Here is a 23,749-nt window from a genome sequence, read left to right as displayed (position 1 = left end):
TCAGGACCTCAGCATCAGGCAGCACTTGATGTGTTTCTGGGAAAGAGTGGGTTCGTGTTCTGGCACCTGCATAGTAGCTCTTTGATGTCTATCAGTGCGTCTGACCCTCGGTCTTCATTTTCTTCCTCTGTAAAATGGGCATGCAGTGGTTTCTGTCTCACAAAGGTCAAGGTGAGGAGTGTGTGGAACAGGAAGTGTCAGAATACCCCTGCATGTAGGAGTGTTCGGTTGTCTTCCTGCTGTGAGTGGAGGTTGATAGCATTGCAGGTAAATAGAGGCAGAAGAACAGGATATATTTTCATTGAGGAGATTTCAGATGAGTGAGGAGAAGGGAGACCATAAGCCCGGCAGATTTCTGTAAATGAAATATTTTCCCAAAGTATAGGTTCTCACACATTATTTGGTTTACAAAACCTGTTCAGCCCTTATTTTCAGTTTCCACTCCTGCGGCTCCAGAACCTGTCCTTCCTGCATCACCTTGACCCATACTGTGTTCTGGCAAAAGATTTGGTAACTAAACGCGGGGACGTGGCTTCCGTCACTGGGAGAGTCCCAAAGGCTGTTAGTGTTTTAAAGGTTCTGTGATGTCTTACTGTAAGAAACCTGAACCTAGCGTGTCCCCAACTTACTGGACCATGGAACCCTTTGATTTTCATTTATTTATTTGAGAGTTGAAGTATAGGTATCCATTCATTGTGTGTATAGGTCACGATGGCTATGATCACAGTATTTTTCCTATAGGAATGAATAAAGCTGTTTTTTCAGTTTCACTGAGATGTAATCGACAATATAGGTTTAAGATGTACAGCATAATGCTTTGACTTGTTTATATATATATGTGTGTGTGTGTGTGTGTGTGTGTGTATGTGTGTAGTGAACTGGTTGCCACAGTAAGTTTAGTTAATGTCTATCATACAGATACAAAAAAGAAAAAGAAAAATATTTTTCTTCGTGATGAATACTTTCAGGATCTGCTCTCTTAGTAAATTAACTTGGTTTCTTATCACATTAATTTGGCATTATTTCTGATAAGCATGAAGCAGTGAGTAGAATCTGAAGCTGGTGAGGACCTGGGCTCTGAGGAACCCCTTCAGGCCCCCACTGCCCACAAACATTTCCATGAAACCTTAAGAGAGATCTGTATCGTCCACGAGGTCCTGCCTCCCTGCCACCACAAGTTCACGAGCTCTGAAAGCAGTGGGCTGCCCACACACAGGACTTGGTTATTGTGACCTTGAGCTCATCCCTTACGTCTCCGAGCCTCAGGATTTTCATTTCTAAAGGGGGACAATAGTCTTTATCCCATCAGGTTGGTGAAAGTGAAAGTGAAGTCAGTCGTGTCCGACTCTGCGACCCCATGGACTGTAGCCCACCAGGCTCCTCCATTCATGGGATTTTCCAGGCAAGAATACTGGAGCGGGTTGCCATTTCCTTCTCCCAGGGATCTTCCTGACCCAGGGATCGAACCCGGGTCTCCTGCATTGCAGGCAGACGCTTTAACCTCTGAGCCACCAGGGAAGTCAGGTTGTTAAGTGACATATAATGTATGTTTTTAACACGTTCTGTTAAATGAGGCATGATTGTACGTGAACTGCGAGGCAACACATTGATATACATGTGGACCTCTGGCTCTGGAGGTGGGGGCAGAGGGTGGGGGGCAAAGGGCTGACGGGCCTCTTATTCCCCGGCTAAGATGACCGCTGTCTCTGGAAGCACCCTGTGTTTGAAGGTGGCTGAGCTACGCAGGAGCCACAGTGGAATGACACAGGTGTGACCCGTGTTCCTTGTGCTTGAGACTAGAGTGTGGTTCACCGATGCTCTGTGGAGCCCCCACGAGTTCTGAGAGGAGACTCTTGTGAGGCGGTGCCCCCAGGGGCATAGATTCCGTCGGTGAGGGGCTCCAGTCCCAGACACCTGCAGTGAGAACCCCCGGGCCAGAGCACGCGCCCCGCCAGTACAGGGTCACGGCCTGGGCCGTCCTCTGCCAGGGATGTGCAGGACACGCAGGCGGCCAGCGTGCAGTCAGCCCCGTGCCCGCCTCTGAGACGCCTGCCCAGCAGGTCGCCTGCTGATCGAACACCCCCGTCACCTTGCTCCTTCGCCCCCAGCACTAAGCAGGCAGGAACCGTCCCTCTAGACTTTCTCTCAGTTGGTGGAAGAATCGTTTTTGAAAATGGGGGACCAGGAGTTAAAGGAACCCCCCGCCAAGTCACCAAAACTAGTCGGGGACAGAGCCAGGCTGTCCCAGCAGAGCGATGGCCCCTAGGCTTTGTGCGAAGATGCAAGAGGTGACCATGCCTGGTGCGCGGTGGGCCCGGCTCAGTGGTAACCATTATCAGGTTGTTCGTCTGATGAATTTTGTTAAAACTTACAGAACAAAAAGGGATAATTACTCATATGTTACATTCTGTAGTGTTCTGTTGTTTATAAGGACTTTTAATATATATTATCCCATTTGGTCTTCGTAATAATTCGATGGGGTGAGACTGTGCCTGCTGTTGGACAGCAGCATCTGCAGAGGCTGAGGCGGATGGTGCCCCAGCTCACGTGGGAGTCGGGCTGCTCGGAGCAGCTCGGGGGCCCAGCGTGGCGAGGTGTGACTTGCTGGGTGGGTTAGAGGCTGGGGAGCCGCAGGCACCGTGCCCACACCCACCTCTGCCGTCCCTTGCTGCGTGTTACCTGCGCCCCATCCACACTGACTGGGCCACACCGCACAGCCGGCCCCACGGTGAGGACGGGTGCACGAGCCTGGAAAACCTCGTGTCCTGTGCAGTGACGAGCACGGGATGGTTTGGGGAGAAGGGAAGAAATCCCGAAAGTTGCCTTCATGGAGACCCAGTGTATGGAGTATTCTGTTCACTTTTCGGGAGGGAAATTCGTTGTTAACTGAGCTCGGTATGTTTCCTCTCAGAGAGGGCGGCTGCACAACATGAGTAGCCAGAGAGGGCGGCTGCTCAACACTGGCCATCTTCTCCCCTGGCTCCAGCCCAGTGCACCTTCTGCCAGCTTGCACCTGAGTCGGGCACGGGGCGCCTCCATCAGGACCCGCATTCACCGTCCATGTACCCGGAACTAAGGCCTCCGTTACACCTGCCCTGGGCACTGTGCTGTAAACAGTGTTCGACTCGCATGGATTTGTTGCGGAAGAAAATAACGCTTCCCATTTCTCCCTAATGTGGAGAAGTCGAACTCATTGTTTCTGTTACTGAAATAGAATTTAATACTAACAGGTGGAATTTTATTTTAAATAGAGAAGAAACCATTTCCTTTTAAAATGCGGACACACAAACTGTGGCCCTTGTTTTCCTCTTAGCATAATTTCTCTGGGTAAATGACTAAAAATTGAGACCATTTTTTCCTTCATTTTCTTTGTATCTAATATTTGGAAAGTAATGTTTGTGTAGGAAGAATAAGAACACCATAGATCCCCAGGAAGCCCCCCAGTTTTTTTGTATCTTGGGGTCTTCCCACCCAATCCCATCCCCTTCTCCCAGCCCCCCAACCCACCCCCACCCCCCTGCCGGCCCAGAGCAGCTGCCAGGTTTTCTCTGAAAAATTTAGGTCCTCACAGTTAGCTTTTTGTTCCATATCTGTTTCTGTCAAGAGTTAATATTAGGCTGTTTTCTGGAAAAACCAAATCCGTAAATGTTTTCAGAGGTTTTGCCCAAATGAACCTCCCTTGGACGTTTCTATGGTCAAATACGATGGAGAAAAAGCTTCACAGACACAGGGTGGGGGTCTGCCCCGGGCCGGTTCTTTGGCCTTACGGGATCAGGCAGAAATACCAACACCTGCGTGTGTGGGGATAGGACGGGAGAGGAGGGGCGGAAGGAGGTGCGGTCCAAGGGAGTCCGCCCTGCAAAAGGCCTGAAGTGCCATCTTCACTCCAGGCTTGGACCAGCCGCTGGGAGTCAGACCCACTCCAGTGTTCTTGCCTGGAGAATCCCAGGGACGGGGGAGCCTGGTGGGCTGCCGTCTATGGGGTCGCACAGAGTCAGACACGACTGAAGCGACTTAGCAGCAGCAGCTGCTGGGAGTCAGACGTCTCAAGTGGTGGAGGTCCGTGTCCGTTTTGCCCACTCTCCTCTGAACAGTGGAGAGTAGCTTGAAGGCCAGCTCTGCGTGAGCCAGGTCGAGTCCCAGCTCCCGGCCCTCCCAGCATCCAGCCTTTTAAGATCGGGGACCTGCAGGACGGGCGGTGACGGGAGACGGAGCCGGCGCTGGGAGCAGGCCAGCCAGGCGGTGCTTAGAGCTGTTTCCAGGTTAAGTGTGGGGCGAGGGTTAACACACCTGGTTTCCCATTATGTCTTTTTCTTTTTTTAATCTGTAGCCCCCACTCACTTATCTGAGGTGTATGAAGGGAAATACCCATCCCCCGGTGAACATGGTTACCTGGAAACAGTCGTCATCGTTAAACTCGTTGTGACCTCACTTAAAACACAGTGATGATGTAAGACTGTGAAGATAAGCCGAGAAATTTAGTGGAAGATTTAAATGACCGTGCAAACCTTCTCTGAGAGGGCCAGCTAGCATTCAGAAGTAATGCTGGCATTGGAAAGGCTCAGTCTTTTAACCTGAAAATAGTGGGTTTACGGTCTTCCCTGGTGGCTCAGGGGTAAAGAATCTGCCTGTCAGTGCAGGAGACACAGGTTCAATCCTTGATCTGGAGAGATCCCACGGGGCTCGGAGCAGCGAAGCCCGCGCTCCACAGAACGAGAAGCCCCGGCAACGAGAAGTCCACGCGTCAAGACAGAGCAGCCCCTGCTCCCCAAAACCAGAGGGAAAAAAGTGAACATAAGAAATGATGTCTTTGACAAGTTCTGAAGACGAAATAAAGAGACTGAATGGGAGATAGAAGTTTCCCGTTCCAAAGACCCTTCTTTCTTCCCTTGATGCATCTATTTATTCATAGCAATATATTTATTGTCTTCAAAATGATTTTTACTGTCTTCACAGCAATTTTCTGGAGATGTAATCTGCATCCTATACAATTTCCTCATTAAACCTGTGCAGTTCAGTGGGCTTTAGTACATTCACGATGTGTGACCAGCTGCACAGTCAGTTTGAGAAATGTTCCATCTCCCCTGAAAGATGCCCTTTATTTTCAGCACTGGTCTCTGTCAGCACCCGCCCCCCGATGCTCAGAGGGAGTGGTCTGGGCTGCAGGCCCCTCCCCCTGCAGTGCTTTAACCAGAAGCACAGACGAAACTGCACTTGAACAGAGATTTCTGGGGCTTCCTTTGCCCCCTTGTTTCTTAAGCTAAGAACCACCATGTTCAGGCAGGGCCCTGACACCTCGCCCCGGGTCCCCTCTGTCCCACAGAGAACATGGGCCGCGTGCAGTGCCGTGCTCCTGCCTGCCTACCCGCGGTGGCGGAAGCCATCCTTGGTTTTCTAATGCTGGGTGGCGTTTGATTTGTTTTAAATGAATGTATTTTTTAGATTTCTACATGTTTGTTTGTTTTGACCGCACTGGGCCTCGCTGCTGCATGAGGGCTCTCTCTTGCTGTGGCGAGCGGACACTGCTCTCTAGTTGCCTCTCACTGCAGCGGCTTCGCAGGGCCTGGGGGCTTCATAGCTGTGGCACACGAGCTTAGTTCTCCATGGCATGTGGGATCTTCCCAGATCAGGGATCAAACCCATGTCCCCTGCGTTGGCAGGCGGATTCTTAACCACTGGACCACCAGGGAAGTTCCAAATAAAGAATTCTTAAGCTTGAAAGTAGATCAGAGAGGATTCAAAAAGACCTCAGACCCCGTTTCTGCTCTTAAGGCCGTCAGTGGATAGTTGGCGGCCATGCTTTAGAAACAGGCTCGATTAATCCAATCCACATTTGCCAGAAGGGCTGCATTGTTCCGTGTGATTTCCTTGTGGAAAGTTTTTGTTTCCTGCGAATCTTCGTATCTAACTGAAATTCTGTCAAAAGATAAGAACAAACATGGGAGGCTTCCTTAATGGTTGGAAGCATGCTTAGCACTCGGTGGATCTCACGTGGCTTCTCAGGGAAGTCACGGAACAAGAGTTCCCGAGTGGGAGCCGGGCCTGCCTCCAACCAGCACAGTGCACTCCTGGCGCTTGGCGAAATTAAGTCAGAATCAAAAACAAACTGTTGGAACAAAGCGACGAAATCTGTAAACATCAAGGCAGCACGGAGCCTTGAGTGAGAACAACCTGAACTTGTCAAGCACCAAACCCGGAAGCCAAATTCAGGAAGCCGTTTCTTATTACAAATCGAGTAGATGGAATTGAAGTCAGGGCTGTCATTTGAAGTAGATGGAATTGTAGTCAGGGCTGTGATTTGAATGTACAGGAAAGTCACTGGTGATGCGTACTGTTTTATAGGAAAGACCGGTTTTTAAGTTCATTTAGATAAGATCACAGTCGCATAGACAGTAAACAGACTGGAAGTGCTTGTAAGTCGAGATAATGAATCGAAAAGCTAAATGAGTCATTTGAAAAGGAAAGGTCATGGACGGCGCCATAGGGATACATGTTAGCTTTGGTCTTATTTACACAGTTATTAATTGGGCTGAACAGACTGCTTCTGGAAACAGGACTAAGGAGCTGAGCTGCTTCCTGTGAAACCTTTGTTTTAAATGGAGGCTTTAAAGCATGGCGGTTAAGAGCGCAGCCTGGCCTTGCATTTGACCTTGGCCCTGCTGCTCACTGACTTGTCAACCTGGAGCACAGCAGCTAACGTCTGTCAGCCACAGTGTCCCCGTGGACACCATGAACAGGAAAGGTGGCCGCGCCACGGGAGCGCGCCGTCCGTCAGTGAGGAAAGCGCCAGCACCCTCCCTGGCACACGGCACCCACAGGCGGCACATCGGTAGCGTGATCACCATCAAGACCGAGGGCCAGGGCTGTGTTCTCGGAGGAGATGCCGAGCCCGGGCGAACCGCACAGGGTGAACTTTGCCCACACATGGCCGTGGCCAGAAGCTGAGTGGATGTCACTGCGGCGATTCCAGAACTGTGGCAAGCTGACGGGGAAGCGGGCCCGTCCCTGTTAGAACGACTGTCACAATAATCTTTAAACGGAAAAAAAAAATCACACTAGCTTTGCCTAAAGGGAAGAAGCCAGAGGTTGAGCGAATAACCGCTGGCTAGAGCAGAAGGCCTCCCCTGTGGGGAAGGTAACCTGTGCCCTCCTTGAGCAACACCAGGAGACAGGTGGGTGGTCCAGTCGCGAGGGAGGTGTTGGTACAGAAACCAATTGCTTGAGTAAAACACGCTGCACCAGGCTGCATTACCGTGGACGGGTGAGCTGGCCTCAATAGACAGCATTCCTGAACAGTTACAGCTTCACCGTGGGTGATGGGAAGGACGCCTGTGAGGTTTTCACCTTAGCAGGTACGTGGAGACGTTTATATTTTGCATATTGGCAGGGGCGAGCCTGGAGCAAGGGGCCAGCTAGGGCCGGGGAGCCCCGTTAAACCAAAATCTCCCTCTTTAGACAAGCCCCTCCCCTACCGGCAACCCACTCCAGCATCCTTGCCTGGAGAATCCCATGCACAGAGGAGCCTGATGGGCTACAGTCCACGGGATCGCAAGAGTCAGACACGACTGAGCGACTAAACCACCACCACCTCCCCTACCCCAGTCCCTTTAGCAACGGGGTCTTGGACAGCTGTCACAGGTGTGCGTCTGCTGAGCTGGGCAAGAAAGCGATGAAGGCTGTGCCTCCCGAGTGTTACTTTGTGTAAAGCGATGAAGGCGGTGCCTCGCGAGTGTTACTTTGTGTCTTCACTGCAGTTTGCTCATGTAGGCACCATCTCCGTTTGAGAGATGAGGAAGCTGTGCGGTCAGTCTCCTCAGACGCGTGAACACACCCAGCAGGGCCAAGACTGAGGCCTGACGCTCGGCTGCAAGGCTCAGCAAAGCCGCCTCGAGGTTCCACAGCTGTTCCTCCAGAGACGGTGGAGGCGCCAGCCCCCCGGGGTCCCTCCCCCACGCCCAGGGTCCTCAAAGAGATCGGTTCAGTTCAGTCACGCAGTTGTGTACGACTCTTTGCAACCCCATGAATTGCAGCACGCCAGGCCTCCCTGTCCATCACCAACTCCCGGAGTCCACCCAAACTCATGTCCATTGAGTCGGTGATGCCATCCAACCATCTCATCCTCTGTCGTCCCCTTCTCCTCCTGCCCGTAATCCGTCCCAGCATCAGATCTTTTCAAATGACTCAGCTCTTCGCATCAGGTGGCCAAAATATTGGAGTTTCAGCCTTAGCATCAGTCCTTCCAATGAACACTCAGGACTGATCTCCTTTAGGATGGACTGCTTTTATCTCCTTGCAGTCCAAGGGACTCTCAAGAGTCTTCTCCAACACCACAGTTCAAAAGCATCAATTCTTCAGTGCTCAGCTTTCTTTGTAGTCCAGCTCTCACATCCATACATGACTACTGGAAAAACCGTAGCTTTGACTAGATGGACCTTTGTTGACAAAGTAATGTCTCTGCTTTTGAATATGCTGTCTAAGTTGGTCATAGCTTTCCTTCCAAGGAGCAAGCGTCTTTTAATTTCATGGCTGCAATCACCATCTGCAGTGATTATGGAGCCCCCAAAAATAAAGTCAGCCACTGTTTCCACTGTTTTCCCATCTATTTCCCATGAAGTGATGAGACCAGATGCCATGATCTTAGTTTTCTGAATGTTGGGCTTTAAGCCAACTTTTTCACTCTCCTCTTTCACTTTCCTCAAGAGGCTTTTTAGTTCTTCAAGACCATGACAAAGAAGAGGAAATTCTGAATAAAAGGCAAAAAATGAAGTGTAAATACTTACGGGGAAAAGACATTCGAAATATTAGAAATGAATAATAAGTTCACTGAAATAGAGATTAAAAAAAAGAGAGAGAGAAACAGATGAGACCAGAAGTCAGTTGAAAGGAGAATGAGTAACTCAGAGGCTGTGACTAAAGAATTACACCCAGCACAGAGCACAAATACCTAAAGATTAAAAACCTGCAATCAGTCAGGTAAGAGAAACGGAAGGTAGATTGAGAAGCCCCGCAACGCGGAGCAGTGGGGTTGCGGAAGAGAAAAACAGGAGTCGTGGCTGGAACTTTCCGACATAGATGAAGACATGAAGCATCTGGGTGAAGGCGCACGCTGAGTCCTGAGCAGAATAAACCAAGACGAGCGCAGGCCCAGCCTCATTAGAACCTCCAAGCTCAAGAAGAAAGCCTCTACGCGGCCGGGAAGAAGAGACAGATTCCTGGTGCAGAAGCAGCTCTGCCCGACGGCAGATGTGTCATCATTGCTAAAGGGCACAGCTGGGCGGAGACACAGTGACCCTGCAGTCTCAGCCTCATCAGATGGTCTGCGTGGGCGTGTCTCAGCCAGGTCAGTTCTGAAGTCTGCCTCCCACATGCTTTCACTGGAGAGAAAAGGAAAGATGTTCATCTGCAGGAAGAGAGGCAAGAGAGAGAGAGGGTCAGCCGTCAGGAGCTGTGAAAGCCTCAGGTTCTACACTTGCCAAGCTCTCAAGGCACCTGCCGTCGCTGCTTTAAACTTGCTACCTCTTGTTAGCGTGAACTAGGTTTGCAATACAAGGGTCTGGGTTTTCCTCCGTGGTTTAACACCTGTATTTACGGTAATATAAACCCTAAATTTTGTAGTGTCTTACATTCTGGCTGTTGTCACGTTGACTGTTGTTCTTGGACTCCTGAAGCCAGTGCCTCCTCCCATGTCTGTCGTGGAAGAGATTTCATGCTTATTCCTGACAACCTCTGCCTCTTAACTAATTCCCCTAAATTCCCATGTTCCTTAGAAGTGGCAGAAGGGTACCATTCAAAGGAAAAGCACTGTGTAACCAGCCACCTCCTTCATCTCACATTGTTATTGTAACCTGCAGATTGTTTATCACAGCATCTCAGCTCTGAAAAAAACAGGATGTTTTTCAGGAGCAGTGGTACTTTGTCAGGAGCACCTGGATGGTAGCTTTATTATGTTGGTTTGAAATGTGTGTTCCGAACCAATGCTTTTGTTTGACAGCTTTGTTGATATTGCAAGTTGAGATTATTTATGTTTGAGTACTTGGTTCTTCAGAGGTTTTTCTGTTTAAAAAGTTGTATACTTTTTCAAATCAGTGATTCATCAGTGGGTTTATAGTGATATCAGGCTTAGTGTAAATTGATGTATAAACTTGTTCTTCTAACAAATTTATAGCTTTAGTAGATATTTCCTTAGTTGTATAGATTTCATAGGTATATAATGAAGCATTTAAGGAGACATTTTTTATTGTGGAAGTAACTTAACAGACTTCCATCACGACTATCTATGTGTATGTGTGTATATATATGAGTAATATGTAGATGTGTATTTGTGATGTATGTATTTAACCTGTGTAAACAAATGTGATAACTTCTAAAAATACCTAATTTTAAATTTGTATCCAATATTATGAACTAGTTATTGACCCCTAATAAACTGGGAAAAGAGGGGGATAAAATGGAGGAATGGCTACATTTGTGTCTATCACATCCTTAGAAGCATAATTTGAAAAATAACTCCCCACATAATTAACAATTAGAAGTATTCCCTTAATAATTAGAAATACTAACAAATAATGACATTACTAATTGAAATATCAATTCTGACAGGCACTTACTTATTTCTCTATTAAAATGGCTTCCTGAAAGTATCACAGGGAGTTAATGAATTGCTTGTTAATTAGATGTGAACTTTTCTCCTCTAGTTTTCAAATGAAAAAAAAAATGAAGTATGATGTATTCATACTTGTATTCATACATTCATAAATTGAACATTAATGGCAATACAAATATAATATATGGTAACGTTACACATGAATGTGATAAGGATATTCACAGTCGCATTTGCTAATTTTGGATACTGACTTATCTTTTAAGTTCGTTTTGTTCCTGAACATTCAAGTGCTGAAGCAATGTCTTGCCAGCATTTTCTAACTAGCCCAAGTGAAAGTTGCCCTGAAAACACTCAAACATTGACATCCAACCAACAAATCAGTCTGTCTTTTCTTCTCTCATTTCCTTAGCCTCTCAGCAAATACCCTGCTGTGATCAACGACATCTCCTTCTGGCTACCTCGCGAGAATTACACAGAGAACGATTTCTATGACTTAGTCCGAACAATTGGAGGAGACCTGGTGGAAAAAGTTGATCTTATAGACAAGTTTGAACATCCAAAGTAAGTAAAACAAAACGCTCTCTGACTTACCCTTTTTTGTTCTCTGTGACAAATGGCATGTGGGAGTATGTAATCGAGTTTTGCTGCAATGTAGTAAGAGACAAATGTGATCTGAATTTATAGCGAACCTTAAGCATATCAGAAAACTCTTTTATATCAGTACTTTCTGAAAATCTTTCAAGATGCGGTTTTCATCTTTCCTGCCTTAGTAAACAAAGGATATGAAATAGAAGATTTTAAAGATCTTGGAGTTTTCCGGTGTTGTTTTGGGAAGCGATTTCTTACCCTCTCACATTCTGGGTGCTGAGGAAATGGAGCCGACAGAGCAGTTTGTGGCGGGAAAGCTGTTTTGTTGGTCTCTCGGTGGACGTTTATTAAGCACATACCACACACCAAGACCCGTACTGCGCCCTAGGAGTTCCGTGTGCGTCTGGAAGCGTGCTCAAGCACTGCGGGAGGCGGTGTTCCCTGAGCGCCTGCACGCTCAGCACCGTGTCTCCATCTATGTCGGTATTCACCTGGCAGCTTGGGTGGATGTCAGGTCCTCGGCTCGCCCGTTTTTGGGGGGAGCAGGGTCTCGTAAATGTTCCTCAGCTGTCTTCTCAAGTTGAAGTTGATTTAAGGAATTTGAGGCCAGGCTTGATCTTTTTTTCTTTTCTTCCTAAAGAATTTTTTGTCTTCAAAGTTTAATAACCGTGTCAGGATCCCTCTCGGTTGTAACCTGCTCTTGCTACTATGTGAACCCTTGTCTCTCTCTAATCAAGGTTTGCTGCCTCCTGGGTCTCAGGAAAGTTTTCTTGAATCGTATCAACAAGGCTCTCTCCTGATTCTGCCCTTGGGGATCCACACATGCCCTCCAGCCCTCCTTTGCCCGACGCCTCGGGCTGCTATTTTTCCCTCTGATGTTTGAAAAACCTCTCTCTCCACTTGGTCTTGGGTGCTCCCCCCACTGTTACCTCCCCCACCTCCGTCTTCTGTGGCCTCTTCTTGCCCACATTCAGATATTCTGTCCCACACCCACCTTTTCTGAGTTCTTCAAGCTCATATTTCAGTTCCCTGTTTTCTTCCTGTCTCTTCCCGGAGTCATTTGTGCTTTGTGATTTTTCCTTCTTAAATAAATTGCTTCATTTGGTTTTTAAAATTCACTGCAAAATACTTGGCCAGAAATTTCATGTGACCCAATGGCAGCATTTTTCTTTGACTTCCCGTCAGTAAGTTTTTCTGCCATTTCCCTTTTTCTTCCTTCCCTGTATTTTAGTTGGTGCATCGGTGGTGTGCATGTGATTGCTTCTTGTCCCTCATATTTGAATGCGTTGGGTTTTTGGAACCCGCTCTTTGCACGAGGTTGAGGGCTGAGCTGGGGGCTCCCTTTGACATCTTGTGAGTGACACGCCCCCCAGTCCTGATTAATGCGAGTCAGCACCCTTTGGTGGAGACCTTCAGCTTCTGTAAAAACACCTCTGAGTTGTTAGGCTGCTTTGTCGTCAGGACAGAGTAGTCGCTCATGGTGACTCTTCAGGACAAACGGATTTATTTAGGGTGCGCCTGAGTCAGGGCTGAAGGCTACTCAAACCAACGCAGGTCTGAGGCCAGAGACCCTCCGCATCTCAGCGCCTCCCACAGTTAAACACACAGTCGCTCTCTGCCCCGCTGCCTCAGCCCAAGGCTCTTCCAGCCTGTCCTCTCTCTTATACCAGCACCAGTTCTGGGGGGAGACAGGCTCACTGAGCGAACCGTCACCCCACATGCTGGGCGGAGCCCTGCGTGCCAGGCCGCTTCCTGGGGTCTGAGCAGGCTGTGGACCAGCCGCCGTTGGTTCAAGAACCTATCGTTGGTTTAGTCGGGGGGCCGCCCTAAACCAACCAGCTCCCCCTTCCAAGCAAGAGCATCCTCAGCAGAGGGGCTCACTGCACGGTTTTCGGAACCTGCAAGGGGACACTGCCGTCCTCCTCCCGGTCCTCCCTCCCCTCCCCCTCCCCGGCCGCCTCCACCTGCGGGACTCCCAGCTTGCCCCTGGCCGCTGGCTCAGTCGCGTCCTAGTCTTCACCTGCAGGCCCCCTGACGCAGGCTCCGCGGGGCCCAGGGCCCCGTACCTCCCTCCGCCCGCTCTCAGTGTTCTCAGGGGTGGGGGGAGGCTCATGGCCTTATGGCTGGTGGGTGCCTATCCACCCTCCCTCCCTCCCTCGAGGGGCTTTTACTCCATGACCGGAGGTGGTTTATGGCGTTGGAAGCCGAGGCCGTGTGGTCTGGCGGAAAGAGCTGGGACTCAGGCGCCCTGATTCCCGCCTCCCTGCATCCTAATCCCTGGTCCTGGGCCGCCGGGCCGCAGGCTCCTCCTCTGCCCACTTGAGAGCTCGGATACCGTCTTGCAGCGGTTGCCACAAACACAAGATTAGTCCGTCTGTGTGACATGCTTTGAAAACCGCCACGTTCTAAAATAATTGTTAGGTGGTCGAGTATCAACCAGTAACTTCCACAGTCAACCCATCTTGTTTCCTAAGACAGAGGACAACCTCAGTAGAGCTAGTCCGCTCGGGTTTGGCGGTCGGTCCAGATGGTGAAGCCGATTCTAGAAAGAAGACAATGAGAGTTCACACAGCATGTCGCTCTGAAATGGAGCCTGGTCCTCCCGCAACATGAGGAGTAAATTTTCTATCAGAAAGAAAAAAAACACACAAATACTCCATCCAGTGGCGTGGATGCTGGCAGGCTGGGCTCCATTGTCCATAGGCTGGTCTCCGGGCTGTATGCCGAGGCGATGCTGTGCGCAGTGCCAGCGGGGGGCTGACCTCTCTGGTCGTCTTTCTAGAGACGGAGCCGAGTAAGCTCAGTTACCGGAACTTAAAGATTGGCCGGCAGTGAGAAGCCCGCTCCAGCTAATCTTGGAGAGCACGTCAGAAGATGTGTCCCCTTGAAATAGCGCGCAGTGCCAATGAGACGGCCTTGGAACTCCGCTGGCTGCTCGCCCTTCCCTCGTTTTTATCACAAGGCTGGTGGCATGAGTATAAGAACGTCTATTGTTGTGGTTCAGACAGCCCGGAAAGCAGTTCAGAGAAAATTATTTTTAGCCTGGTATTTCTTTTCCCCCATCCCTTATCTCCCCTCCGTCCCCAAGCCTTCTTTTTAAAGCAGCCAGGGAGGGGTGTATTCTGTCGCCATCACAGAGCGGCCCCGTTGGCCCCCAGCGGGAGACACTATAGAACACAGTTAGTTCAGTCCCCGAACCCCCTCCTTCCGACGTGCCCCCCAGGACCTCGCCGTTTGCGGAAGGATTCTTGGGGGTCCCCTGCAGGCTGACCTGACCCCAGAGGAGCAGCCATGCACAGAGCAGGGAGGGACCCGAGTGCCTCCTGGACGCCGGGGAGGTGGGGCCAGGGGTCAGGCGCTGGGCCAGCGGCATCCCATCCCGTGGCGTCCCATCCCCAGCCGCCTGCCACACCACCCCACGCCCTTGTGGAAACTAACCAGGAAGCCCCTCTCTCCTTTGGAACTTGCCGTTGGCACTTTTCAGGGAGTTCTCCAGCAGCGTCTGTGCTTGGCACCTTGTGCACCTTTTTGTAAGCGTGGGGACTGAGCGCCCTCTTTCCAAGACGCAGGTAAGGGTGCCTCACACCCCTTTGTGGTGCCTTGTCTCACCCCCACAGTAGCGATCAGAGGGACGTCAGTTAAGACATGCTCCCCAGGCAGCGTGTGTGGGGACAGGAGGTCTCTGTCTTGCTCGCAGGTGTGGAATGAGGAGCAGAACTCCCCTCTCCCGTCTTGGGGGTCAGTTATGAGAAAGGCTTTCCATCACTGGGTCTTTAAAGTTGTTATCTCAGTTCACAAGGTCACTTCTTTCCACTGGCTGCCACCCAGATGAACGCCCAGGGCCTGCGGTGGGAGTCGGCCCTCCCCTGCCCCCCACCGCCAGTCCCCTTGTCTGTCAACTCACTTTTCACACCCCACAGAGACTCAGGCCCGTGTGCCACAGTCCTCAGAGTCGGTGATGTTGTCCTGGCGACCAGGAGGTGCATGAATCCAAATGCTGCCTCAGAACTGTACAGAGCATCACCACACCCTTACCCTCACTACAGAGTTGGGAGCTGAGTCTCTAAGGATGGGTCTGTATTTGTAAGGAAGTCTCCGCGATACACTGGTGAGACCTTTTTGAGTCAACTTCACATTTCTGAGCAGAAGAGACACCCCGCAGACTCGGGCCTCACCTGGCTGGCCTCCTGAAAAACCATCAAGCCTCTCGTGCCCCCAGCGCCTCTGGGCTCCAGTGTCACCCTGGGCTGGGCCGAGACCTGCCGGCTAGGGCGGTTCCAGGCAGCTGACTCCAGCGTCTCCTGGCGACTTGTTTTCCTCAACTTGGTCAATCTGAGGCTCCAGCAGCAGTCAAGAGGATGCACCAAAAAAGGCAGGGGGCAGCCACCCCCGGGAGGAAGAGCCCCTCCATGGGGAAGGACTGGTGATGGGCACAGCTGGGCCCAGTGGTCCCACCGTTTGGGTGTCTGCCTTTGGGGTGTTGATAGCGGGCCTGGCAGTCAGGAGCAGGTGGAGGCGTGCAGCAGGGCAGACCAGCGGTCACAGAGGATCTGGGCTTTGGGACAGCCATCCAGGCAAGTGTGGAGGGGAGCCCAGCTCAGGCTGGCCTGGGGGAGCATGGAGGCCGCTCCTGGGGTGGGAGCCCCGGATATTGGGGCGGAATCCTTGCAGGACAGTCTGCGTGTTCTGCTGAGCACTACTGGCCCAGGGCTTCTGCGGGTCTGCCTCTCAGAGGTGGAGTCTGGTTCTGAGTCCAGAATGGGGCAGAATCTGAGATGCAAGGCGTAGGGGGACACGGGGAATGGGGGAGTTAGAAAACCCAGTGGAAACAGCCGGTCTTTGTGGGAGTTTCTGTCTCTGTTTCACTTCATTTTAGTAGTCCATAGCGTCGCTGTGATCATTCGTTCAGGTGTAGTTTGGAGTCAGAAACGGTGTTATCATCGAAAGAATCTGATCAGGGTCTAGTGAGGACAGAGCAAGGTAGAATGTCCTGAGAGTCCCGTGAAGGAGACAAGGACTCCCCAGGGCAGCGCTGTGAAGGCGAGGGCATCCCCATCACAGAGCCTCTTGTGACTCAGACGCTGGGGATGCAAGCGAAGGGGCTTCCGTCCCACTGTCCCCAGGGTCTCCACCCACCTGCTCACACACGTCTGTCTCCAGCAGAGCCCCCTCGGGGTGTTCTGGAAGCCCCAGAGGGTGTCTTGTGCGTGTGCACAAACCAGCTCACTCTGCTGAACGTGGCGTGGCTGCCATCGCATCCCCGCGGCGCTGGCCAGCACACCGTTGAGCTGTGGAGCCCCGTGGGGCCCTGCGTGTTAGGGTTTGTGCACAGCTGGTCCGCCCCACGGGTGTCGTCATGCTGTCACCTCTGTCTGAGCCCAGTCTCCCCACCGGCCGCACAGAGACCCTCCCCCATGCCCTGCCCTGGTCTTTTCCCTGCCGGTTACACAGCAAACAAGGGCTGGGGATTCCGGGTCGGTCCTAAGTTGCGTTTACACGGATGTCTTTTCCATGATGCACGATTCAGGGATAAGGACAAAACCCACAGAATGCCCGTCGTCTCCAGAACTGCTTTGTAGGATGTCTCGTGTGTGATATTTCTCAGAGGAGAAAGAACACTTCACAGAAGTGCTTGGAGTCTGTGCTTGAGAGATGTGGCCACTGTTCTTAGCCCTCACCTGCTCCCGAAAGGAGGTGGCAATAGTAAGATGAGGAAGGACCCTAACCTTGGAAATTAGGCAGGTGAAGTATCTATACCGGAGATGACAGCTGTGGTCTAGATGTGTACACAAAGGTTTACTGGAATAAACCTTGTGCTATGCGTATTCACTGTCATGTCTGACTCTCTGTGACCCCGTGAACTGTACCAGGCTCCTCTGTCCATGGGATCCTCCAGGCAAGAATACTGGAGTGGGTTGCCATGCCCTCCTCCAAGGGATCTTCCCAACCCAGGGATCGAGCCCAGGTCTCCCACATTGCAGGCTGATTCTTTACCATTGAGCCACCAGGGAAGTCCATCTCTTATCCTAGTGTTCATTAAATATGGTAATTTCTCCTGGATCATCTGTCTAGTAATGCAACCAGTGTGCAAGTTTTGAAATTCTGTGGTTATAGTAGAAGCAGTGTTTCTAGCACGTTCTTCTGTTTTAGCAACTGCTCCGTCACCTTATGTTTATACATTTTCCCACCCTTGCTCTGTAAATCAGCGCCAAGCAGTAGGCCTTGAACTTTCTACTCTCTTTGGCCTTTAGAACAAAGTACTCAATTAAGAAATTTTGATGAAATTGATTCACCATAAAGAAAAAAAAATCTCTATGTTATATATTTTTTCAGGATATAACTGACACCTCTTTCCATGTAGACCCAAAACACACCCAGTTGGTAACATTTTCTGCTTAAATGACCAGAACCTTACCTCTCAGTTAACGACAGTTTCTTTTCTTACAGGAGAGGAAAGTGTGGTGTGGATTGCTATATAGAAACAAGAATTAGGTTGCAATAAGTTGGGATGTGAGTAAACCACTGGTTTAAAAATAGTGTGGTTTGGACCAAATGTTCAGATAGAGAAAGAAGGAAAGAAAGAGGGTGGGGGGAGTTTTGTGAAGAAGGTTGGTCATATCCTGTATAAAATATATTTTGAAACTCTGAGCTCCCAGGATCAGGAAGCTGATTGGGGGGGGGGGGGGGAGGGGCGGGGAGGGGGGTTAGAAGTATGCAGATTGTCCACGGTTACCTAGGAAACCCCTCTTCTGATTGGAAGAGGAGAGATCACAAGGCAGGAGAGAAATTCAAGGAGTCAGATTAGGACGGGTTCATGTGTTTGTCTGTTTGCCTTAATGCGAGGAACGAGGAACGTCTATGAAGGAAGGTGAGGTGAAGAGAAAAGCTCTCTGCTCAGGGAAGGTGGAGAAGCTTACCATCTCTTGAGACTGGAGCTCCCAAACCATGATGCCCTGCACCGTCCTGCCCAGGGTGACAGTTGAAGCGGGCCCCGGCCTCCCTTTCCCGGAAGCCCCGGCCTCCCTTTCCCAGAAGCCCCGGCCCCCCCTTTCCCGGAAGCCCCGGCCCCCCTTTCCCGGCAGCCCCGGCCCCCCTTTCCCGGAAGCCCCGGCCCCCCCTTCCCGGAAGCCCCTGCCTCCCTTTCCCGGAAGCCCCGGCCCCCCTTCCCGGAAGCCCCGGCCCCCCTTCCCGGAAGCCCCTGCCTCCCCGCACACTGTCTCGACGGGGCAGCTGCTGCAGTGGTCCAGTGGGACTCTGCCTTTGGACCCGGCCGACTGGTCCAGAGAGGAGCACCTCACAAGGCTGGGCCGATGGGCCTCTTCTCCATCTGGTTTGGGTGGAAAACTAGAGAGAGCTTGGGCTGTGAGTGGTCTTGCCAGGAACCGTCGCTGGCCATGTTTCCTGCAGTGGAGAGGGCAGAGAGGGCAGAGAGCCAGCGGAGGAAGCGGCCGAGAAGGGAGGCGGAAGGCGGAGCCTTCGGGGCGGATCCTGGTCCGCCGTGTGCAGGGCCCCGGCTGCACCGACCTTTCCGCGGTCCTTCCTCAGACCCCACAAGCCAGTGTAACTCCCGGCATGTAAGGTCCTTGGACGTGTGTTTCCATTACTGGAGACCAGACGAGTCCCAGAAGCTTTGGGCCCTGGAAGCGGGCAAGAAGGCAAAGGAAGCAGGCTGAAGCCAGCAGCCTCGTGGTCAGAGGACGTGAAGCAGCATGGAGAGGAGCTGCGGCCGCCTTGGGCGCTCGGTGTTTCTGTTCAGTGCAAGTTTGAAGTGGTTCTTCTCCTCTGAGCTGGAGTGGCTAAAAATGAACGCTGTCTAGGTGCAACGTATTCATTCCAGGGAACCTGCACTGAACACTTGGCGCAGGGGAGCCACTGCGCGTGTGTAAGTCTCGTGGTCCAGAGATATCAGAGCGATTTTTAGAAACGAGCGCCTGTCCTCAAGCAGCTCACCGTCTGATAGCAGGTCTGTGCAGATGATGTTTGCAGTCCACATGCCGTCAAGGGTCTTGGATGAGCGGTGCACCCCCGTGGTTTCAAAGATGGGCCGCATCTCCCTTTGCCTTAAATGCTCAAGCAACTTTGCAGATCGTGGTTCAGTGGAGTCTTGAAGGCAAACAGGACTTAGACATGGACGGGGCCAGGGCAGAGTGGGTGGCTTGCCCAAAGACTGGAAGACAGAGGTGGGAGAGGAGTCCACACCTACCAGCATGCAGGGTGCACGGGGCTGGGGGAGGACTGCTGGGGGTGGGCCCCATCACAAAGGCCCTGAACTCCCTTATAAAATTGTGGACTTTCTCGTCGAGCACGTGGGGAGTCACTGAGCTGGTTCACCCGTTTGCAGTTTATGAAGGATTTTCCATCTTGCCTGCGGCGACCGTGTTGGCCAGGGATGAGGTTGGTCATAGGAAAAAGATGTATTGGGTTGGCCAGAAAGTCCGTTTGGGCATTCCTGTACCATCTTGTGGGAAAAATCAAATAAACTTTTTGGCCAACCCAGTAGATGCGTGTGTGCATATAGTCTGAGTGAGAGGAGATAAGTCCTCGCTGAGACACTGGGGGGTGGGAGCGGCGAGAGCCTCGTGGGAGTAAGCTGGCTGGTGGGGGAGATATTCAGGGTCCAAATCTATGGGGAAGGTGAGCCCGTTCCAGGGAGAGAGCAGGGGGGTGGGGGAGGAACACAGCGCCTGGGCACGTGGGACCCGGAGGACCGAAGCCGACCAGGCCAGAGGGAGGGGAGGAGGCAGCGGCCTTTGGAGGAGGCGATTTGATTACTTTGCGCCTCTTGGGCTGATGGGGGGACACAGCCCAGCTGACCGGAGAGCCCCCGGAGGCAGGCCAGGGTTAGCATCCACAATCGGGCGGGACTAGGACCCCAGTAAGTTCTAGAACAGGAGAGGGGGACGAGGCGAGAGCCCCAGGGAAGACCTCGGGGTGGGGAGAGAGGGAGGGCGGGGTTTGGAGGGACGGCCGGAGCAGCAGTGGTGGCCGAACCACAGGAGGAGCCGCCATGGAGTCCGGGAGGCGGCGCCAGGGTCTCCCGAGGGGCTGCGGTTCAGAAAACCTTGCGTATCATCTGGTTTCTTCACCTTTCGTCCCCGTGCCTTCACTTATATTTATTCCACAAGCGTTCGTGATGAGAGGATGCGTGATGTCATGGACACACTGAGGGTGGACGCGCTACACAGAGAACCAGGGGCTGAGGGGGACGGACCGCAGAGAACCAGGGGCTGAGGGGGACGGACCGCAGAGAGAACCAGGGGCTGTGCTCCGCCCCCGGCCCGCCCTTCGGAGCGTGCGTCCGGCCGTTCCCTCTGAAGCAGTGCTGCAGGAAGTTCCCCTTTCCCGTTACCCCGTGTTTGTCTTCCTTCCCTGCTTGGATCACTTTAAGGATCCAGTGAAGCCGCTGGAGGACCTGTGGTGGTTAGCAACCCGCAACCCGGCGCGAGGGGGTCCTCCCAACACAAGGCTCCTCAGATTCATTTAAAGGGGTGCAGTCAGTGTATTCAGTTCAGGAAAGGGGATGGCCTGAAAACTAGGCACTAAGCATATGAGCAGGATTTAGAATTTAAATGATGCTTTGATCAGCATCTCTTGAAATGGCACCGGAAGGTCCAGTCTCATGTCCTTCTGGGTGCGTCTGTGCAGCAGGGTCTGCGCGCCCCTGTGGGGGTGGCCTCCTCCGGATGGCCGCGGGTCCACCTGAGGGACAGGGTTCTAGCAGTCAACCGCACACCTCCACTCACCTCCCAAACCCGAAACAGCCGTCCCACGGTGAGCGAACGGGAGGACAAGTGGGAGGGACATATGGCAGGAAAAGCGGGGAAGACTCGGTTATATTTAGGATGTGATTGTTTTTGACCTAGATTCAATCAATGGATACCTATATATTCAACCTCTCCCTTTCACGATTCCTCCGGCAAGAAAACCTGTTTAAATATGAATCCCAAATCATGTCATCTCACATCTGCCGCAGGAATATAGCTGGCAGTATTAAACAGACCAAGCCCTCGAGAAGCCTAGTCTGAACAGAAGCTATTCTTGGCCTTGTTTAAGTAAAGGAGATCAATACAGATATGCAAGATGGAAAAATCCTAATAGTAGGAAACCAAAATTCAAGGTCCCTCCAACCTTCGAAGCAGAGCAAGTAAGTGTTCCTCAGGAAACAGACATGTCTTACAGGTTTCAGTGGGGTTCCCCCAGGGGGGTGGTAATGCGTCCTTCATGCCCCACTCCTAGCATGGAGCCCCCCTTCCTGGCTGGACGTCCCCCTGCAGGCCACTCTGCTTGCCCAGTGGCTGGACCAGGTGCAGGGTGAAGTCCGACTCTGTAACGTAGGACCCACTTTACACGTTGATATATTGTAATCATACTGTTACACTATTTTTAACAATACTTTTACTTACTAAATAGGTTTTCTGCTTGTTGCAATACAAGGGAGATTTTTTTTTCTTTTAGCTCATGCCATAATGCAAAAATGGCAAGGCAGTTATTGTACTCATAATGGCAGATTTGTTTAATTAAAATTACATTCAGTCGTGCTGACACTCGCATAAGCAACTGTGAAAAACAGCTATTATGATCTGTTGATATGCTGCTTTGAGCGGCTAATAATTGTAGTTAGAAGGAGGTTTTGCTTCTTTATCATCAGTAAACTTGACCACTCAAGTTTGAAAGAAGCGATATTAATAATTTAAAATTTTTAGATTTGTTTATCAGTTGGGCCTTTGCATTATGTTTTTAAAATCAGCCTCTCCACCCGTCCCCCAGTTAAGAGAAGGCAACCGTTTCTGTTAAATATCACACGGGAGTGTTTGGTGGAGAAGCAGTTTAAACAGCCCCCGCTGGATGTGAGCGGAGGGGCCCTCTCGGGTGTCGTCGCCCTCCTGAGACTGCTCGTGGTCCCTGGAGCTCGGTCTTCCTGCAGCGGACGCATGATGTGGTTGTGTCGTATTCTGTCTCATTTCTTGACGTGTCCCAGGAGGAGTGGACCGTGTGTCACAGGGGCCGGCAGGCCTCGCGGAACAGCACGTGGGCCCTCTCAGCTGCCCCGAGTTCAGGTTTTGGCTTTGTCACCAGTGGGACTTTAAGTTGCTCTCTCTCTCTGAGTTTGTCTTTAAAACAGAATTAATGTCAGAACCTACCTTACACGTTCCTTTGCAGGAGCTGGCGTGTACGGGTATAGTTTTAACTGCTGCTGGCGGTGGTGGCGAAATCCTAGCGCTGGCTTTTCTTCTGGGAGAAACTCATCGTAGCTGGAAGTGAGCACTGACTATACGCCAGGAACGGCAGAGCTCCCGTTGGAAGGTTGTGTGTTACGCTACGTGTGTAGTTAGGCTCATGCTCAGAAGAGACACCTGAGTTGTTTGATGAACATGAACGACAAAGCTGCTTTCATAAGGTCTAATTGTTTTGGATTGGAAGACCAGGAAAGAAAGTTGAGGATATCAGGAAAGAAAAAAAACGTGTGATGGGCTTTGAGATCTGAGAAGGAATTTTTTTAACACCGTCAGAAGAAGTTGCAGTATACTTCTTTTTCTGAGCACAATAAATTCTCTAGGATGTAGGCTGTGTGACGTTATTGATAGAGAAAATGGGAAGGAATGCCGGACCTTGCAGCCAGCACATCTGTTTGTAAGGCAGTATCTGATGAGATTTCCATTCTGGGGCAGGCCCAGCGTCTGTGTTACTCAGATGAGATTCAGGCCAGAAGTGCATCCTGTAGAGTCTTCATTCCAACACTTTGTTTTCTGATTTGGAATTCAGCACGCAGCTGATCTGGTGAAGTCGATGACTGGAAGATCGTTGCTGTCAGTGTTCATGAAACAAGGGATACTGGTCATTTTTAGGAGGTGGCACAATTCTGCCATCCTCTATTGGTGTTTTAAAATCTATTTCATGATAAAGTAGTCTCCAGAGCACATCAACTATTAGATGTCTATTTTAGATGTCTATTGTTACACCAATTTATAAAATTCCCTGCAGCGTGAACGGGCGACTCATGCAGGGGCCCGAGGGCACTGGGCACGCTGGGGCCTCCCTGGGCAGAACGTGCAGCGGTGAGGCTGCCTGCGGAGCCATGCACCTCAGGATGAAACCCCGCTTCCTCATGACATCTCTCTAGGGAGCGCTCACCATTGTTCTCACCTGCATCCTCGCCTGCCTTCTCTCTCATCTGGACAAGCCACTGGTTCGTCATCTAAAAACCTGGTGTCATAAATCTGCCTTGATAGCAGCGACATAAAAGTCTAAAATTGAAAGGAGGTTCATAGAAGCACATCCAGCTTTTTTTTACAAAAGCAGAATGATTGCATTTTTAATTTTAACACATGTCCTTCAGCCTCGTGTGGCTGTGGACGTGTTCCCAGGGGCTGGCGCTCCGTCTGTGTGTCTCCTGTCCTGTCGTGGGTATGTTATCCTATCGCACGCACGCTTGTATTGTTCTCAGTCATTACTGGAATTTGCATATGAAATATTACAATGTTTGTACTCCGCATTTAGAGCACTCATGAAGGTTTGTTCTCACCTGGGAATCCCGTCAGGTGTATTCGGAGTATCTTT

General features: G+C 51.1%; 1 protein-coding gene and 1 long non-coding RNA gene across 13 annotated transcripts in view; one reads left to right on the top strand and one right to left on the bottom strand.

The window, feature by feature from the left end:
- Positions 1–23,749, top strand: part of FARS2 (phenylalanyl-tRNA synthetase 2, mitochondrial) — a 305,944-nt gene that overhangs the window by 184,388 nt on the left and 97,807 nt on the right. For 11 of the 12 annotated variants that reach the window (XM_024983442.2, XM_024983449.2, XM_024983443.2 and 8 more), the window contains 1 exon segment: positions 11,013–11,164. The exons of the other annotated variant lie outside the window; for it this stretch is intronic. In XM_024983442.2, the coding sequence (XP_024839210.1) occupies positions 11,013–11,164 (152 nt within the window). 12 annotated transcript variants of the gene reach the window in all.
- On the bottom strand, positions 11,510–18,251 carry LOC132343661 (uncharacterized). Its single transcript, XR_009492603.1, has 3 exons — positions 17,925–18,251; positions 17,607–17,662; positions 11,510–16,152 (listed from the first exon to the last, which is right to left on the bottom strand). It is a non-coding gene; the product is annotated as an uncharacterized lncRNA (long non-coding RNA).

This window comes from Bos taurus, chromosome 23 (assembly GCF_002263795.3).
Source record: "Bos taurus isolate L1 Dominette 01449 registration number 42190680 breed Hereford chromosome 23, ARS-UCD2.0, whole genome shotgun sequence".
Taxonomy (NCBI): domain Eukaryota; kingdom Metazoa; phylum Chordata; class Mammalia; order Artiodactyla; family Bovidae; genus Bos; species Bos taurus.
The sequence above is the reverse complement of the archived record's forward strand: the minus strand, read 5'-3'. Positions and strand labels throughout refer to the sequence as shown.